General features: G+C 38.0%; 1 protein-coding gene across 1 annotated transcript; it reads left to right on the top strand.

Moving 5' to 3' along the window:
- The first annotated feature begins 675 nt into the window (after positions 1-675).
- On the top strand, positions 676-17,940 carry ttc14 (tetratricopeptide repeat domain 14). Its single transcript, XM_038295053.1, has 12 exons — positions 676-1,229; positions 1,749-1,873; positions 4,571-4,770; positions 5,348-5,432; positions 7,681-7,810; positions 8,421-8,576; positions 10,140-10,211; positions 10,315-10,434; positions 11,236-11,358; positions 13,708-13,825; positions 16,262-16,368; positions 16,483-17,940. The coding sequence occupies exons 1-12, from the start codon at positions 1,093-1,095 to the stop codon at positions 17,414-17,416; spliced, it is 2,307 nt and encodes a 768-aa protein (XP_038150981.1). The 5' UTR covers positions 676-1,092; the 3' UTR covers positions 17,417-17,940.
- Positions 17,941-19,187: the final 1,247 nt, after the last annotated feature.

Here is a 19,187-nt window from a genome sequence, read left to right as displayed (position 1 = left end):
TGTCCCAAAATGGCAATAGATTCATTGATTGTAAAAAAAAAAGAAAAGAAAAAAAAGAACGATGTTGTACTTTTCATGATGGAAGTGATCAATGGTAGAGCTCAGATAAAGAAAAAAAATCATAATAATAGTGAAACTGCAGAAAAGTATCTTAAAGTTAGAGATTTAAACTGGGAAATGGTTGAAAGTATGATGGGAAAAAGAGTAGGGCCATCATAAACAGGCAGATCGATGATAACTTAAAGATAAATTAGAAATTATGAGGACGAATTTGAATAAACATTTATTATGTTGTGTCACACAGAAAAATATTATTATTTATTATTTTTATTTTTATAGTTTGCCAACCATAAAACCTTACAAGAAGAAGAAGACTTTTGACTTTTAATACAAACTATCAGTTAAAAATCACTATTAAGATATAAAACAAGTGTCAGCTAAAATCATTAAATGAGGAGCTTGTTAAAATGTAGTTCTCCTTCAGCTGAGACAGCACATAAAATGTTGTTAAAACCCCACAGCTGAATAAAATCCTCCATGTTCTGTGTGGCTCTGTGGAAGTGCAACTCCAGCTTTATTCTGGCTTTAACGTTGCACTTCTACAGAGACGAAGGTACACTATGGTTCCTAATCATAGCTTGTTTCATTCGGATCATTACAGTGTAACGCAATCTGAGCATGCGCACTGGACCGCACCATCAGTTGGTTTCAAACTGGAGTATTTGAGCTATCTGTTGCTGCTCGTAGTAGCGATTTTAGCGATCGTTTCGTTTCAACAGATTATGCAAATGCATTTTATATGTGTGGACTCATCGTGAGTCGCTTGATCGATAGCAAATAACGCAATTGGAATATTCCGCAGCATTAGCTTTTTCTGTTGTTAGCCTTAACGGTGCAAAACAACGCTTTAGCTTAACTTACAAAAAAAAAAATCCTGTATATTTTGGTCTTAATATATATTTATTTTGTTGCTTATGGGGTCGTAGAGTCTTAAAACGTGTTAAAGACCTCACGGTTACTATCATGCTTCGCACGCGGGTGGTATTTTTTTCTTTTGTAAAAAATGTGACACTGGTGTTGTAGGAAAACAGGATGGACAGAGACTTGTTGAGGCAGTGTCTGGTCCATCACGGAGAGTCACTGTTTAGCAGACTAAAGTGTGAGCAAACTGAAAATCCAGATTTCCAGGCGGTGGTGACGGACCTGTGCAAAGCCACGTATGATGGGAGGTATGGCCGCCAATCTAGTGCTCAGACATTACAATTGGATTAGTTTCTCATGATGTCTCTGTTTTCCTTGTCTAAGCATAATTTAGTGCATTTAATTCACACAATCACCACTCGCAGATCTGAATTTGAATCTGAGTAAATTATTATTTCACAGCTTTAAAGGAACCAGGCCTACTTTTGAGTTGCTTTTCATAAAAAGGAAGTCAGTGCTGTTCTGCAAGATGCTAAATTACATTCTTGTTATTTATTTTAGAACTTTAAAAAATAAAAAACACTGCTTGAAAAAACTTTTTTAATAAGATATATATATATTTAATCTAAATAATTTTACACTCATTCATAAAAAAATCAATCTGAAAACACACAAAATGCCCTAATTGTATTTTCAAATTTTTCCTGTTTTGTTCCTCCCTCAGCATTTCAGATAACCAGTGCACCAGACTCAGTTTAATTAGTTCCAGTTTACCTCAAGGCTGCTATTAAAATGTTTTTTATTCTTTATTCTTCTGTATTAAACAGAGGTGAAGAGCAGGCCAATCCTTTGGTAGAGCAGTTTATTGCCAGGAAGGCTGACATTCTCTTCTGCCCAGCATGGAAGACAGCCAATCCACCTCAGCAGCATGATGAGGAGGAAGAAGATGGAGGTTTGTGTTGTTTGAGTTGACCAAATTTTATCAGAAACATTTTTTTGAACTGCAGAAAGCTGTTAAAGTTTTCAGAATATGAACTTACTCAGTCCATGGGATGAAAACTCAGTTAGAACACAGTTAGATCCACACATCCAAAAACCCAAGAAGATCACATCTTTGTAAACTATATTCCTTAAATATTTAATTCAATTTCACATTTAGTTAAAAAAGGATTTAATCATCCCAAATGGAAAATTCAGTTTGGGAATGGCTTTTCAAAGAGAGACTGCAGTGTCTGAGGCCTTGCTGATGTCAAAGGCAAATGCCCTTAAAGGCTTTTAAAAGACTCGCCCTCTCTGCAAAAAAAAGTGCGAGAGCATGCACGAGCCCATTTCTCCTTGTGCACACTCTGTTTAAAGGTTGTTTTTCTCATAGCTCATACAAGCTTACTGTGTCCGAATGTCCGCTCTAACCCCTAAATCCCTCAATCACTATATAGTGCGGGGACTAAATAGTGGACTCAATCAACTTACAGTTCGGACAGATGATCACTTCCCCGTTGGTCCATCGTGCAGTGCCTGCGCCATCTTTGTTATTAGTCGCCGTTGCCGGGTAGTGGTAGCCTGTTACGACAGCAGGCCGCTGTGACAGCAAATCTTATAATGCTTTGCGAAGAGAGCTCTCCACGCAAAGCATTATAAATATATCTTCTGAGGTCTTTCTTTTTTCTCATACACTTCGTAGACACTTTTTCTTTTACGACCCTCTGCCATTTTTGAAGAACCCCAGTGAGGAAGGTGAACTTCAGTGACTGTCTGAAACTGTAGCTCATCACAGATATGCCGCTGAAAGTAGCTACGAGCACGTAGGACGACCTTACATAAACATATCACCAGGATGACTGACAGTTAGGTGGACCACTTATTTAGATTATCCACTCGAAAATAAAAGATTGTCCTCTATACCTTTTAATACTTACACATAAAGCTTAGTTTAAAGGCATGAAAGAGGATTCAGTGGTGAAAGATTTGTCCAACAGCTGTTTGTTTATTTTTGAATTGTGCGCATGCGTTAGTGCCCCTTCCTTCGCCAAAGTTCTCCACGCTGGAAACACCAGACCAAAACTTTCAATGTTAGGGCATCCATGCATAAGAAATATGTAAACACTCAGAATATGTTTAAAAGTTCCCTTTTTGTTTATATTTCAATCCGTTTTCACATCAGAGTGTGATAGGGGAGGTAATTCTCGCCAGGCAGGTATTTCTTGGTATTGATTGTGTTCATGGTGGGGAATCCTGCTTCACAGCAATAGGTTGAACCAAATATACCGGTACTCAAAATGAGAGTAGTGACGCAAGTAAAATTAGTCCCTGCCGTCGGAGAGCATACGGTAATTTATAAATGTTTTCAATCAGGTTGGGTCTGGATTAGCCAGCAGGTGGGTCCGGATCCAGACCACGGTCCGCTAATCCATGACCTCTGCTGTAGAGTGTATCAATTTTCTTGAAACAGCATAGTGCAGTGAGTTGCAAGCTTTCCTGTGCAGCTGAAGGAAAGCGGACATGATAAAACCTGAAGTCTATACATATTGACAGGTCTTCAGTTACTTTAAGTTTATTTTTTATTTCCCCATCTGCAAGCCTGAGTCTCATCAGTGCAAAGACTATCATAACTGAAGCTTTGGGGCTTGTTAAGTGGAATTTTTGTCTATTCCAGTCTGGCTTTTTTTGTGTTAGTTTAAATAAAATATATCAATAGAAAAAAAAAACAAAGGATCCCAATATTGAATAACCATAAACCATTATGCCTGGAACTTGAAGTTCAGTTGAATGGTTTTTGATAGATTCTTGGGTCTCTTTCTAATATTTTATTACCATTGTCATCCACCTGAGATTTTTTTTCCTATTATTTCTGCATCTTTACCTGCTTTCATTAATATAATGCTGTTTAATACTATTAGCAGCAGTAGAGATTTAAACTTGAGGCGAATATACATAATGTGTCTCCTGAACTAGTCAGACAGCTCTCATATTTGCTTTCTGCAATTATGGTCTGTTTGGCTCACAACCAAATCAAACTACCTTGCAGCAACTTTTGTTCCTTCACATAGTCTGATTGACATGTAAGACTTGAAGGTATTCTCAATGCTTTTTAAACTGAAGCATAACATTAAAACGTAGTCATCATGAAAACATTTTATTTGCCAACAATTAAAATGCCACTTTCCTTCCTGTTTTACTAGATCTAAAATAAACAAAGAAATGTTAATGCAGACATGCATTGCTCTGCTTTCAATAGCATTTCCTTTTTAGGAGTTGAATCTTTATCTTTTATTTTTTTTTTTTACAGATGACTAGAGAAATATTTGATTAATCCCAGATAGAAGTTCAGTTCAGTTTACCGTATAGCATATATGTAGTTTATATATCACTGTAAATGTATAAAAGTTGATTATATACAAAATAGTGTCTTTAATACCATTGGTAAATCCATTGGCACAAGCACAAAACAATATATATATAAAAAAAAACTAATAATTAGAGGACATTGGAAAGTGACATGGACATCAATAAAGTGTAAAAGTGCGAAAAGTGACTCTTTTGAGTTGCTTTTCTCTGCAAACTGATAAATACCAAGATTCAGAACAGAATGAATGAATTCAAATGAAACAGAATAGAAGCAGAACCTTAGTAACTCTCTAAATTCTTTCAGAGCCATATGCCATCATGCCATCACTGGAGTTATTCATGGAGGTACCATACGAGGAGAGAAGATCTATGATTTACAGGGACTTGGAGAAGGGAGACGTCGTAGTGGGTCGGATCAACAACATTCGAGAATATGGCTTCTTTCTCACCCTGCTTTGCATGGCAGGAGGTCTGAAGAGAGACATCGAGGACTTAGAACTGTCTGTAAGTCAACAAGTAGACTAGTGGAAGAACCTGATTTATTAATTTCTCAGCCATCTGGATGCACCACTTCTTGAATTGCTGAATAAAATCTCACCCAGTAGGTACGAAGAATATTTTAATTCTGGACAAAGGTGGAGATTTATGTTAGCAAAGAGATCTTTTAAATTTGTATGCTTTTTTTTTTTTAAGGTAATATAAATATTGTTCAATAAACATGTATACTTAAACATAATCCATCCAGCCTTTTTTGTCCACGTACATTAGACACTTTTGAATATTATTAAAAAGTCAACCTATATCAGTAACTAATTTTACTAAATGAATGTAATAATTGATTCAGTTACATACAAACTGATGTTTTCAAACCTTATTTTTGTTTTATATGGTGAATTTCCATGTCCAGCTTATCAGAAAACATACTTTTTAATGAAAACATATGTGCTTAGTGAGAAGTATCTTTATTACTTGCTTTAAAATTGTTCTTTTGAAAAGAAAGTCTTTGAAAGACTCATTTATTGAATAAAAGTTTACATTTATCTGTTTTTTTAGTGCTGTATTCTTTTGTTTCTTCTTGTAGGCTCTCTGTCACGTCAGGGAAATTCCCTCCACCAGCAGCCATGATGATCCTCTCTCCTACTATCAAATCGGGGACTTGATTAAAGGTAACTGTCTTTAGATTAAAATAAAAGGTCATATTTGTTAAAAACAGAAATATTTTGATATAATGAATTTATTGGGTGGTATCAAATGAGAAATGAAAATGAACAGGTTTCTTCTTTTAGAACCTTTATAGCAATAGTCAGATTAAAGGTGGGGTATGTGATGTTTTCTGGAGCATGTTTTTACCATACTGATTGAAAACCTCCTCACGAGCCCATTGCGCCAACTGAGATAGAATGTTTGGAAAAAAAACGAAATCTTTTAGTCCAGTGTAGAGGGCGTAGTCAGAGGAAAACGCAAACCAATAGAAGTAACTATCATCCCTACTTCTACTGGTTTCTGGCACGCCCATCAACCGTCAGCTCTGAGCTCTCCCCACCCCTCCCCCCTGCGCGTTCACAGACTCGTGACACCCCCCCCCCCCCCCCCCCCCCCCCAAGTGCCGCTGAAGGGAGGACCTGTTCGAATTTACAGACAGAACTCTTGTGGTCTCCTTATTTTCAAGGACTTCGAAGGGTCCAGTCTAGGTAGACCGCGTCCTTGGAGGATGCAGCCCAGGTTTTTGAACAGAGCCTCTGATTAAGAACAGGGCTGCCTGCACTGACGCGGCTCAGGGATTACGTCACACGGAGCGTCGTGCGCAGTGAAATCAGGACATTTCCTCACTTTCTAAAAAAAACCCGGGACGCCCGGGACAGGACGTGAAATACGGATATGTCCCGGGAAATACGGACGTTTGGTCACCCTAATCAATACTTCTTGAAATGACAACCGTGACAACTTGTTTACGACCATATTGAATTGTTCAACACTCTTACCGTACTAGGAGAAGACGACGCCATCATGGAAGTTAGCCTGTTATGTTGTGGTTAGCTAGTAATAGACATGAGCTTCTCGCCTCATCCCGAGTCACGTGCACTCGCGAGGTCTCGGCCTGTTTCTTTCTCGTTCTCGGGAACATCCGAACATTCTCGACTGACAGCAGGCGCGTTCATGTAATTTGGAGGCGTGGTTTCGTGGGGTGGGCTGAAGGTGTGTATTTTCAAAAATGTAGCTGGCAGGAACCGTTTATCCAGGATCATATACCCCACCTTTAAGTGTGAAAGTATTATCCCTGTGACTGTATGCAGATGATCTTAAACATAGCCTGCTCAGAGGAAATACCTTTTCTACATGAATCCTCTGGGGATTTTAGCTGCTCTATTCTCTCACATCAGGCAATATTGATGTTAGGGGTGTAAATAATAATAGTTTTGTATCGATGCATTGATCCAACAGCCGACGATCCGATGCATCGATACATCCGCAAGAGCATCGATTCATGTTTTTTTTTTTCCTCTGTTTTATCCATTTGCTCCTGGACGTAATTCTCCCTCCCGTGCTGCGGTGGCGCTAAACCTATTTTGCCCTCCTACCTCGCTTCCTGGTTATACTCTTACAGCAGTGTGTTGCAGTAAGCTTGACACAGACAAGCTATCGAAGCATTTTCTGTGCTACACACTGTGGGTCTAGATACGGCCGAGGCGATGAGGAAGTGGGGGCGAGTTTAGTCCGACGACGGAGGGACATGAGGGCCAAAAAGAGCGGAGATCCGGGTGGGAAAAGGGTCCCAGCGTTTTCGCGCACCTCGCTCTTCTAGTGGATCAAACTTCACGAGTTGCTTTCCCCAATTTTGGTCATAAAAACAAAAGAAGCCGGCCTCCTGTCTGCGGCACTGTCTGCGGTCAGCTACAATTTGGGAGAGGTGCAGCGGAGCGTGTGTGGAGGGGGTGGGGACGTCTGGAGCCGAGGTATTGCACTGCACTGATTTTTGTGCAGTGTTTTTGCAGTATTTTTTTAATGCACCTTTTCTACTTCTGTTATTTGCTGTTGTTTCTCAGAAAAAATGCATATTACAGCTATATTACATGCGATATTACAGCTTTCATTGATTTATTTCAAACTTGAAACATTGTCTAGCCTGTAAGGTGTAAAAAAAAATAAAAAATAAAGAACCAATTAATCGACTCGTATCGTGGTGTATTCTTGAGTATCGAAAATAATCGAATCGTTGGGTCAGGAAATCGATACTGAATCGAATCGCCATGATGGATGTGATTTATTCCCCTAATTGATGTTAATGCCAGGAAATTGTGTATTTCTATTTAAATGTAATATTTTCACCAGCTGATATTTTGTTAATGTTTTCTATTTTAAATAGGGGAAAAAAAAACAACTAATTAATCTATTTTTTTGTTTTATGCTCTGCAGCTGGAGTGAAAGACATTGATCGGTTCCAGGAAAAGATCACGGTGTCCCTCCATCAGGCCTCCCTTTCTCCCAGCTTGGCACACATCAAACTGGGTGTGTTAACCAGAGAAGATCTGCCTATACACTACAGGTAAAAAAAAACCCACTACACTCAATAAGCTGTGCTGGACATGGCTTAGTGAAAAAAAAAAGAAAGAAAAACAGTATATCAGTCTGTAGAATTGCCAAGCAATGCAGCATTAATTGAATAATTTATGTTTAGAAAGATAAGCAAAAACTGAAGTCTTAAAACTGGTGTTTTTTATTTTTAAACCAATTCTTCTGGTAGATTTCAAAAATTCTGCTCATAATCTAAATTCAGAATGCTGACAGTAGTTCTTTTAAAGTGTTAAAAAAGTTCCGTAAAAATTCAAAAAATATCCACTGGACTTGGTTTCCAAGATTTGAAGACGTTTCGCCGCCTCTCCAGGAAGCTTTCTCAATTCAAATGTCTGGATCCGCAGTGAGTTTGAGTCTTATATAGACAACGCCTTGTATCGCTTGGAAACATGCAATGGTAACCGATGAATGGGTCGTTAGTTCATCGTTAGCCTGTAATATCTAAAAATATCTGTTAAAAAAGTGTTTTTTATTTCAATCAATTCCTAAAACTTGAATAATCAGTAGAGGTTTAGGTTTGTTTGGGGTTTTTTACCGGTCCACAAACTTTTTTAGGTTCATTATTTCTGTTTATCGTTCAGTCGGAGTGTTCGCGCTGCAGCTGACTCCAGTGAGACGTACGACCGAATACTCATGAGGTGCCACGGCTACGAAAACCCTTCTGTGGTGGAATACCTGCTGCAGAAGGTGGGGATCAGTGACACCAACCCCCCATCGATGATGCGAGGATTGCAGTGGTGAGTGCGTTACCTCACTGAACCGTTTTCTCTTTCTCTTCTCTTTATTTTATGTTTTGAAGACAGAAGAGTCTCTGTCATGTTTTAAAAAAGACAATGGACACTGTGAAAATGTGGCAGCCTTTGAAGCATCTTGTTAAAACTCTGAACTTCCTTGAGCAGGGGTTTCCTGATTAGGGATGGGGATCGAAACCCGGTTCTATCAAGGACCCGGTTCCAGTTTTTTCAAAACCCGAAAATCAATAACGTTTGGGCTTATCGATACCACTATCGAGTCTGGTCTTTTTTTTTTTTTTCCCGGAGGTCCTGTAACATAATTGTGTGTCCCTCGAGTCGCGTCACAGCATTTAAATCTAATCAATCCAATCACTGCAGCATGTCTACCAATGTTTTGGAATGAAATTGTAAGCAAACAGATATTAAAAGTAAAACAAGTGAAGTCTGGCAGTTAACTTTGCTCGCAACTCGAGAATGGCTGAACGGAAAAGACTCCTCCTCCTCCTGCTGCTGCCCCGCCGCACCACAGTCGGGCCCGTCTTCATCATCCACTCAGAGAACCACTGGTTAGCGCGCACACAGACTTTGTAGCTTGTCTGGTCACTTAAAAATGGTAATTGTGAAATCCGTGTTGTAATCGGCAGCATACAAGCTAGTTAGCTTAAAAAGTAAATAAAGTTTCAGACGTGCTGCGTGATGATGTGTTCAGGTTGGCTCAGTAAAACGACAATTAGGTTATCATGATGCGTTCAAGTGTAACGTAAAGAAAAGGGAAATTGAGTTTTTGGCGAGAAACATGAGTAATACAGTTGTATATTGCTGTAATTATTTTACAATATATAATTAAACTACTGATGCCAACATTTATTAAAAATTACATTTAATTTAAAATAAAATTATTTATTTGATAAATATTTTCCTAATCTCTAAAAACCTGATGAAAAGTGACAGACATGTTAATTTTTCTGCAAAAAAATACCTGTTAATTTATGGGCTGATATTTTATTTCCTTTTTTTCTGACACAGCATATTATTCATTTAATTTATATACATTATGACATTTTATTTTTCATTTGGTGCTGCTGATATATTCTAGTTAGTTTTATGTCATTTAGAAGTGGCCTATTACATTAGCCATGTTTACTGAAGGCTAGAAACTTTTTTGTTATGCTCACTTGTTAAGCAATAAAAGCAATACCAGTTCTGTTAAAAACATATTGTCGCATCGTCTTTCCACCAAATAACAGAAAAGTATCGATAGTGGTATCGATAAAGACTCGGATCGATAAGGAGTATCGATAAAGGTATCGATATCAATAAATATTAACGATCCCCATCCCTATTCCTGATACTGACATAACACCAAATGTCTATTAGAAATAAATCCAAACCTTGTGTCAGAGAAGTATGCATCAGAGCCAGGAAAGGAGAAACTGGTTAAACAGCATTTTTTTCTCATTACTGGAACAGAAACATTTCTGCCCTTGTGTTCATCTTCCCATGAGCAGCATTCTTAAGTAAACTCTTGTAAAGTTTTAACTGTAACATATTCTATGGTCTTTACAGTAAGCTTTTCGAAGAGGGCGATTTTGCTTCTGCAATCAGGAAAAAGCAGTCTGCGTCCTGGGCCTTGAAATGGTAACATCAATATGCTAAGTTTGACTCTCTGTTGATATTATGAATGTAATCGCATCACTAGCCAGTTGATGCAAATGGGATTGTGCTTTGCCCTGGTCTTCAGTGTTCGGGCTGGTGTGGACCACTTCAAACATGGCCGCCATGTGGAGGCCATGAATGAATACAACAAAGCTCTGGAAATCGACACCAACAATGTGGAGGCGCTGGTGGCGCGAGGAGCTTTGTGAGTTTTCCTTTCATTTTTACAGTTTAGCTAATGTTCAATGATTGTGCCGCTCTTAAGATGTAAAGATTGTAAAACAGTTGTTACGTAATCCTCAGACTTGTTCCTCATTCCAATATGAAAAATGAGGAATGAGCATATTATTTCAGTCATGTTTAAAACACCTGCTTTTCAGGTATATGCATTTATAAGAGCAAAATCTAAAGAATGCCACTCATAGACATGGACAATTGCTGCTTTTTATGCACAAATGTACTTCTGATTAGCTGCTTTGAACCTGTCTGTACTGTCAAGGTTTTTATTTCTTGAACACTTCAGAACTGAACCTTTTTTTTTAAATATGCCCTGCTTTCTACACAAAATAAATTCTAGAAAGACTTGCAGGCTGAAACCTTTACTTATTAAGTTTTGTTTAATAGTTTTAGTGTAACACTGCTCCCATTCGTCCTTAAAATAGATTTTAAATCTTGATAATACGGTGGCCCAGAGGGGTCCAAAAGCCACGACACAACATGTGATTATGTTGTAACTTTTAAGTTTTTGTTGTGGCTTTTTGGATTTTGCTGACTCCTCTGGGCCTCCGTAGTTGAGACTTTTCCTGAATAATAAAAAAGGTTGATAAAAAAGTTTTAACAAGCTGCATAATATTTAAAAATTTCCTGTACATGTCTCAATACTTTAGCAAAGATACTGATTGAACAAAATCTCAGAAGTTAATGCAGGGCTTCACTAACATGAATGTTTTTTTTGTTTTGTTTTTTTAATCTTTTCTGTTGTTTTTCTGTCTCTGTTTACTCCCAGGTATGCTAACAAAGGCAGCATCATGAAGGCTATTTCAGACTTTGAGTTGGCTCTGGAAAACTGTCCGGACCACCGGAATGCAAAGAAGTACCTTTGCCAGACTCTAGTGGAGCGAGGAAAACAGTAAGTAAAGCTGCCTGTTGATAACCAGACCTGAGATAACATGAACAGGAAGGTATTTATCTATATTATAACTGAAGCTAAGGGATTTTAAATCGCTAATATATTTATCTTTATATTGGTTTGTTTCTCAGACCGTTAGAAAAATATTTTAGTGTTCACTTTTTTATTTTTTATTGGATTTTTTTTTAAATTAAAGGCAGACTTCAGCTGCTTGTATATGATATTTGAAGCCAGTTTTACTCTGAGCTCTATAACCACTCCTTTAAGGGAGGCTGGCATAGATTTTTTTTAATTTCTTTTTTTGTTTTTCCCATCACTGCAAGTTGTGTCTCATGAACCACAGCCATCTTGGCTTCATCTGTGACACGCATGAGAGGAAAGAACAGCTTTAATCTGCTTTGGTAATCTAAACCAGCAGAATTAAAAACATTGCGCACACATTATTTTAAGCTATTTTTTTTACTGTGTTCTATCTCATTTTAAGCATAAAAACTATAAAAACAGACCTTAGACTTAGGGGTGAGTTTTGGCATGTGTGTTGCAATTTAAAACGTGTCACAATAGTTGGGTCACACTAAGATATGATCACGGTATTTGCAATATCACTATATATTGCAATATTTTACCCACCTATCAAAATGAAATGTATAGATAAAAAAGCAAGTGCTGTATATGTTCATTACAAATTATGTTGATTGGGGTTTGAATCAGTTAACATCATCTTCACTGAATGCCACAGCTATAGAACTGGTGCTGTGGCGCACAGCAAAAGGGCTCCACGGCGCTATCTGCCAGAGTGACAATGCAGAGGTAGCCCGTTTTTCCTCATTGTTTGATTTATTTTTTTTTTCAACTGAAAGATGCATGTGATATTGGGCAGCCGAAATCACGATATCGCTACTTAAACTTCGCTACTTAAACTTCACTAAAAAGTTTGATTAGCCTAAAAAATAATGAAATGAAATTAATTCTTTTTTTCTTACTGCTGTTACGTCTTACCCCTGAGCAGAATTTAGAGAAGCCAATTAACCTAACAGTCATGTTTTTGGACTGTGGGAAGAAGCTGGAGTACCCGGAGAGAACCCACGCATGCTCAGTGAGAACATGCAAACTCCAGGCCCCAGGCCGGGAATCGAACCCGCAACCTTCTTGCTGCAAGGCAGCAGTGCAGTGTTTATTATCCTTCCTTAAATCCCTTTAACTGATCAGATAGCTGCTAATTAAAAAAATAAAACACTTATTGTTTAAAATTTATTCAGAGAATGAAGCTGATGATATTAGGTCATCTGAGGGCAGAAATACTGACATGAATTATGTGATTTATATCCCAGCACTGCTTTTAAAACAGAAGATGAACACTTACTAAATGAGACATTTCTAGTGACTTTAATAAGCATTTCTGTGCCGCCTGTCTGGTTACAGTAAACTAAACCAGTTCTCTACCAGAACTGGTAATAAACTGGCGTTGCATTGGCCTGGTTTAAACACACAAACATTCAATGTGTAACCTGTTCATGTTAATCCTGTTGAAACTCACCTCCACATACCATCATCATTTTTTTTTTTTTTACTGCTGTTTAGTTGTTATAAAAGTGCAGCTTGTCAACAATGCCAGATTCAGATGAAACTCTGACCCCGCCCTCTGAGCTGCTGCTACAGCTGGTTTGTGTGCAGAGTTCTCTTTTGCTTTGTGACCCACTTATGTGCAGAGTTAATCCAATGTGAAAGCAAAGCTATTGGGCGTAGACATGTTAAGAAAATATCTTAACACTCCGGAATAGAAGCGTTCTGCCGCTGCTCTCATCTTGTTTTTTGTTCCAGATCATTTGTTTTTTGTTTGTGATATAAAAAAATGGGTCTTTTAATCTACAATCTGCCATAATTCCTATCGTTTTAGTTTTAAATTTCTAATTTATGTGAGAAGTCTCTAAGACGAGTTTCATGATGATTTTTTTTTTTTTTGTCAGCCATATTGTAGAAATACTTTACCTGTTGTTTGTACTCATAACAGATTGTCCAAAGATCTGCTATCCAGTCTAATGATAGCGTACTGTTGGTATCGACCTAGATGCAGATATTGTTTTCACCTCAAGAAACAAGCAACAAAACAAACTATTTGCGTTATGGCAGCTTTTTTAATCCATGAGTATCACTAATAAATAACTTTTTACAGATGATGTTAAACTTGAAATTTGACTTTATTAATGTAATGTATCTTGTTCTATTTCCCCATAAGGAAAAAGATCACAGCAGAGTCTGTGACTGCTGGGAAATTGATTCATTTATGGCATTAAAAGCATAATGGATGTTATTAAAAGCTTTTGTTTTGTGTGATTGTGTCTCTAATAGGCTTGAAGAGCAAGAGAAACTAGTCACAGCAGAAGGATTGTACAGGAGAGCTTTGTCTCTTGATGACTCAAATCCTGAGGCGAAAGAAGCCCTGCATAACATCAATGACACCATACAGGTGAGCGGGCCACAACAGGGAATGCCTAGAATGCTGCCTTTATATTAGTCTTAACTATTGAAGGAACAGTAGATCCAGGAGTGGTTAGTAAAGTTTATTGTCAATCATAGGAGAATGGTTTAAGAATATAAAACAGGGTAAAATCCTGGAACATTAACATCACACTAAGGCCAAAAAAACATGGTAAATTTTTTTTTTTAAAAGGGACCTTTTACCAACAGCACCAGAAGGGAGTTGGTTTATTTATCATACCAACTTTCATTCAGAGGCCGACGATTGATGTCATTTAAAAATGTAGTTCATAATTGTACAGTTTTATCTCATTTATTCCTTTTTCACCTTTCCAATTAAAAGCAAAGATTTGCTCTTTTAAATGCCAGCCATGTGTAGAATTAGTTATTTTAACCGCTGATTCATTAATCATGGTTTTTCTGGCGCACATCAATTTTTACTTTATGCCGTTGAATTTATGACCTCCTTATACAGACTTCAGTTATGGCAATTATCTTCTATTACATGAGCCGGTAGCTTGTCTTAGCTGTAAAGTTAAGTACCAAAAGGTTTAGCTGCATATTCAGTCCTAAAAAGCTGAAGAAGTATAAGTTTTACTTTCTTTTTAACATAATTTTTCTGTTTTCTGAAGGACATAATTCATATAATGCTGTATGTAGATGTATTTGACTGGTGTTTTTTAACTGAATCTTTTGCCTCATTATTCTATTTTACCTTTCCACCCATTGGTACCTTTATTTCTTGACAGACTTGCAGAATAAATCCTGTAGTCAAATGTTTATTGAGGTTGAAAGAGCATGTGGTTATAAAAGTTTATCTGGTTATAAAAGTGTATCTGGTTAAAAGGCCAAAGAAAGAATTTTAACTGAAAATAGAACTGCTTTGATTTAATTTTAAAAGCAAGATCCCAGAATCTGAAGGTAGAAACTATGCTTCAAAGAATTTATATTTAGTTCGGTATCACCACACAAGTCCAAAAGTAGTTGTTGTTTTGTTTTTCATATCAAATAACATTTTAAGGGCTGGTTATACTCCAGCAGCAGTGTGTCGCAGTGAGCTTGTCGCAGATATTTTTGATGTAGTGTAGTCTGGGCTATGTTATTCCATGCCACAATGCAAGAGGGACAATCACGAACTAGCTGTGGGTCTAGATACGGCCGAGGCAGTGAGGAAGTGGAGAAAAGCAAGGGGCAAGTTTGTGCAAAAACAGGGACATGAGGGGGGAAAAGAGCAGGAATACAGGTGGAAAAATGGTCCTTGTGCACCTCGCTCTACTAGCTGGTCCATCTTCACGAGTCGTTTTCCACAATGTTGGTCATATAACAACCCGGTATGGTACCAAACAGGAAATACGTATAGTGTAGAGCGGATGTCTGCGGTCACCTACAATTTTGGAGAGTTGCACCAAAGTGGCTGCGAAAGGGGTGTGGGTATATCTGCTTTAACTGCGACACACACACACACACACACACACACACACAGACAAACTGGTTTCTGAATATAGATCAGCCTTTAGCCCTGATGGTAAAAGTTAATGAAATGGTTTCATACAATATTCCAAATACAAGAAGGGTTCAATTTGGATCGCAGTGTTTGGAAACTACAAATGATCGTCCTAAAATTGTTGTTCAGGCAGTCCAGGGTTCATATTCTGAAGTCAAATATTTATATTATAACATATACTATTGTAGTGAAAAACAACTAAGAAATCTGTCTATAATTGGAATGATGAAACTGTGTAGGCTCACTGGTTGCTGCATCAACTAGCCCACCTTTTTCTAATTCATTAAAACAGTTGTTCATGTGGAAGATGAATAGTTAGGAATGGTTGGCCTTGCTGCTAACAAAATCTTTTAAGGTCAGAGCATTAAACATTTTCCTGACTCACCGGTTTGTAATACTGATGAGGTGTTTTGTATCTCTGTGTTTCTGCTCCACCTTCTACTCTGGCCTGTGACCTTCGGACTGCTGCCACTCTCTGCCACCTGCCATGTGGGGGGTGGGTTGGAAACACACAAACTGCTCTGTGCAAACGACTCTTCCTCCTCTGGAAACCGGTGCGTTCCGTGTGAACATGCTGCCAAACATGGTAACGTTGAAACTTTTCAATCACAATGGTAAATACTGCGTGAATTTCCTGTGTTTTCTGCCTCTGCTCCTAAACCACCTGCCTTACTTCTGAACCACACCAACGTTTTATGGTAAATGTGTGACTTTTAATTTCTTCATCTGTCTGGAAAATATTGTTTTTCCTCTTGCACTCCAATAAACTTCCAAAATAATCCTTTTCATTGGCCCCGATGTGAATGGAATGGCGATATTTTGGGGTTCTGTGCTGTACGTTTTGTCTTATGGTGTGAATGTTTGTGAATGTGCTTCTATGGGCTTTCGCCTGCATGCTGTTTTTATGCCTTGTCTGAAAAGAAATCGATTCGCTTGCGAGAAGAAGCTCTTGCTAAGGAACAGGTCAAAGCTACAAGCAGTCAGACCAGCGCCGATAAATTACGTAAGATCTTAAAAGAGGAAAAAAGGTATGTTGAAACGTGTCAAGGACGTAGCAGCATGTCATATAACATTTCTTAAAAAAAAAAAAAAAATCAGCTGTTTTCACTGAAAGATTTTTAGTGGATGTCTCTCATTTTTAGGGCAAAGAAGAAACGTAAGCGATCAGCTTCTTCCTCTTCATCCTCTTCTTCCTCCAGTAGTTCTTCTTCTACTTCCTCATCCTCATCCTCCTCCCGCAGGAGGTCAAAGAAGAAAAAGAAAAAGCGGAGGAAGTCTGGGCGAGGAAGCAAACACAATCGCAGGAAGAGTGAGGAGGGTAAGAGTGGGAAAGGCAGGACAGAGAAAGAGGAGGAGGAGTTGGAGTGGTATCCTGCACCTCCTAACACCTCCGCCACTTTTCTCAACCAAAAAGATGGCCTCGTGTTTGGAGGAGGAGATGAGGATGGGAGGGAAGGAGGCGACGGAAAGATTAGTGAGCTGTATTCTTTGGTAGCCGTTTCAGATGGGGAAGAGTCCAACTCCAGTCGCAAAGGAAGAAATAGAAGGGACAGAGCGGATAGTGGGTCAAGTAAAAGTAAAACCAGTAGAAGCCCTCAACAAAATAAGAGTGATAGGAGAACAGAAAGTAGGGATAGAAGCAGAGACAGATGGAAGGAGGATAACAGAGGAGGCAGGAGAGACAGTGACTCCAAAAGGAGAAGCAGCGTAGAGGAGAACCATACTAGAAGGTTATCCAGCTCCTCAGCTGAGGTGGAATATTCCCGCAAATCTGGTTTTCAATTCGAATTCTCTGGAAGGAACAGAATGAGACACGACTCTTCCACTAGGAGCTCCTTGGACGGTGGTAGGTATGAGAATAAGGAAGAGACAGAAAGGGAGAAGGGCAATGGGAGGGGTAGCGCAGAGGAGGAGAAAATGTCAGAACCTAAACAGAGTAAACAAACAGAGAGAGCTGGAGATCAGAACAGCCGGGGAGATGAGGGGCCCAAGAAAAACCTGCCATCTAACCTGTTGGACATTTTTAACCAGATTGCTCAGTTTGAGAAAGAAAAAGGGGTCAAGCCAAAAAAATAACGCCAAAATAAAAGTCCACCACACCCCAATGAGAGATGAAAGGATATTTGTTCAGTTTAATCTTTCTGAAAGTCTAAGTGTTGCTTTCTAAATGTTATTTTAAAAATGATTTACTCTGAAAGGTCTTACGTGGTCTAATGAAAATTCGGGTATTTTGCCTGCCTTTGTTCATCAAAACGTCAGTATTGAACTGTGACATATTGACGTCTTCCGTTGTCATCCATTTGATTTCCAAATTTATTGGACAACCAATGAACATTTAAAAAAAATGCTTTAAGTTTTGGCAAGATGGGCTGTAATGTTTTTTGTTTTTTACTAACAAGCTGCCTTTTGTTCTCCTGTGTGCCTGCCTGCAATTTATTTTAAAGATCTTTTCTCAAAACATCCTCAGTTAATGCTACAGTAGTTTTTTTTTTTTTTTTTTGCCTTAATACAGATACTCAAGCTTTAATCGAAAACAGTCTCTCCTGTCAAAAAATGATCTATTCTGAACCAATAAAGCATTTAACCTGTCAAACTTAAAATGTATTTTTTTTATTGATCTAATTTTTGTTTAGATTCTGCTTCATTACACTAAAGTCTACCACTAATTGAAGATTTCATGCAGGGAAATATGATGACCCATATGGTACGGTACATATAATATACCCATGTGCTGCTTGGTTCTTAATAAAGCAGTTGTATTGCAAAAGTCAAAAATGTTGACAATATGCTTAAAAAAAGGTCATAAAAATGATGAAAAGTCAAGCAGTCTTGCCACTTGGTCTATTTTCTATTGCAAAATCCTCTTGATGGACACAGTAATAAGTGTAAAAACAGCATAATTCAGATTTCAGAAATATGGAGTATAAAACAAAGGTATAAAAAGTTGCATTTCATGCAAGTAGAATGACTATCCAAATAAGATAGTAACAGAAAATCTGTTAAGAAGCAGTGTGGCTTTCTGTGTCAGTCCTATCAGCCTATGTGAAACTCGGAAATGCAAACACATATGTTTATGACCTTTAATTTAGCTTAGCAAAAATGACATTTCAACGACCCTACATATCTTTTAAAAACCTGTCGCTCAAGCCTTAAATATGGCTTTCCAACATTTTATACTGCCACTGTTCTCAATTTGATATTTTATATTTACCAATGTTCTTCTTTACTACAATTGCAAAAATGAATCAACTTTGCATGCCCCATGAAGCCAAAGATCCAGCTATTCATAAATGAACTAGTTCCAATCAAATATCACCTATGAAATGTATATTTGTTTTATCTTTTTTTTTTTATCTTACCCTTCTAAATGTCAAGAGTTTCTGCTGAAGCTTTTCGCTGTGCTTTCATGAAGTGTAATGTTGTCATGTGACCTCTAGATGGTGATAGAATCTTCTATGAGGCTAACCTGTAAAAATGGAAAAAAACAAAGTCTTATGTAGTACACCTCACTGCAGCAACTCAAAATTAAAACAAATCCTTGGAAGAAGATGGTCTGAGGAGGACAGGAGGGTCAGTACCAACTGCTAGACTCCAGAAAGTTGTTATATTACTGAAGTGTCCCAAGAAGCATCTTATTTTCTGCTGTCATGATCTGTAATCTTACTGTTTCAAAACATTTTGCTGGCTGAATTTCAAAAACTTTAAAGTTCCTATCGGTACTTTTTGCTCTTTAATCGATGGAAAAAACTTATTTACACCATCATCCTGCCATGGCTTGGTGTCCCTGCAGGTTCTTAGACATAATGGGGGGGAAAACCTACCGTATCAAAGGAATAGTTTGGGAATC

Source organism: Cyprinodon tularosa, unplaced genomic scaffold (genome assembly GCF_016077235.1).
Source record: "Cyprinodon tularosa strain WSP-4 unplaced genomic scaffold, ASM1607723v1 ctg35, whole genome shotgun sequence".
NCBI classification, from domain to species: Eukaryota; Metazoa; Chordata; class Actinopteri; order Cyprinodontiformes; family Cyprinodontidae; genus Cyprinodon; species Cyprinodon tularosa.
This window is presented reverse-complemented; position numbering and strand designations above follow the sequence as displayed.

Coding starts and splice junctions, on each gene's coding strand:
- ttc14 (XM_038295053.1), top strand. CDS start 1,093: ATGGACAGAGACTTGTTGAGGCAGTGTCTGGTCCATCACGGAGAGTCA. Junction 4,771..5,347: donor TCGAGGACTTAGAACTGTCT/GTAAGTCAACAA, acceptor TTCTTCTTGTAG/GCTCTCTGTCACGTCAGGGA. Junction 13,826..16,261: donor ACATCAATGACACCATACAG/GTGAGCGGGCCA, acceptor TTGTCTGAAAAG/AAATCGATTCGCTTGCGAGA.